Raw genomic sequence first — 691 nt, 5'->3', positions numbered from 1 at the left:
GACGAGAGGGGTCTGGCGTCTATGAACAATCTCTACACCCCCTACCATAAGGATGTTACCGGCATGGGGCAAAGCCTCTCTCCGTTGTCTGGATCGGGCCTGGGGAGCATCCACAACTCCCAGCAAGGGCTGCCCCACTACGCTCACCCCAGTGCAACCATGCCCGCAGAGAAAATGCTCACCCCAAACGGATTTGAAGCCCACCACCCTGCCATGTTAGCCAGGCATGGCGACCAACACCTCACCCCCACCTCCGCTGGCATGGTGCCTATCAACGGGATCCCACACCACCCCCATGCCCACTTGAATGCCCAGAGCCACGGGCAGATCCTGGGCTCTGCCAGGGAGCAAAACCCTTCTGTAACTGGTTCGCAGGTCAACAGTGGAAGTAATTCAGGGCAAATGGAAGAAATCAATACCAAAGAAGTAGCTCAGAGGATCACCACCGAGCTCAAGCGGTACAGCATCCCCCAGGCTATCTTCGCCCAGAGGGTGCTGTGCCGCTCCCAAGGGACCCTCTCAGACCTGCTGAGGAACCCCAAGCCCTGGAGCAAGCTCAAATCCGGCCGGGAGACCTTCCGCAGGATGTGGAAGTGGCTCCAGGAGCCGGAGTTTCAGCGGATGTCTGCTCTGCGGCTGGCAGGTGAGCCCGCTGCGGGGCGGTCGGGGCACGGCGACGGCGGAGCTGGGG

General features: G+C 60.9%; 1 protein-coding gene across 1 annotated transcript; it reads left to right on the top strand.

The window, feature by feature from the left end:
• Positions 1 to 6: 6 nt before the first annotated feature.
• On the top strand, positions 7 to 643 carry LOC104507094 (hepatocyte nuclear factor 6; the record flags this gene model as incomplete). The annotated part of the gene is made up of 1 exon (XM_010148269.1): positions 7 to 643. A coding segment is annotated over exon 1 (622 nt), but the record flags the coding sequence as incomplete, so codon positions are not given.
• Positions 644 to 691: the final 48 nt, after the last annotated feature.

This window comes from Eurypyga helias, unplaced genomic scaffold (genome assembly GCF_000690775.1).
Source record: "Eurypyga helias isolate BGI_N326 unplaced genomic scaffold, ASM69077v1 scaffold33073, whole genome shotgun sequence".
NCBI lineage: Eukaryota > Metazoa > Chordata > Aves > Eurypygiformes > Eurypygidae > Eurypyga > Eurypyga helias.
This window is presented reverse-complemented; position numbering and strand designations above follow the sequence as displayed.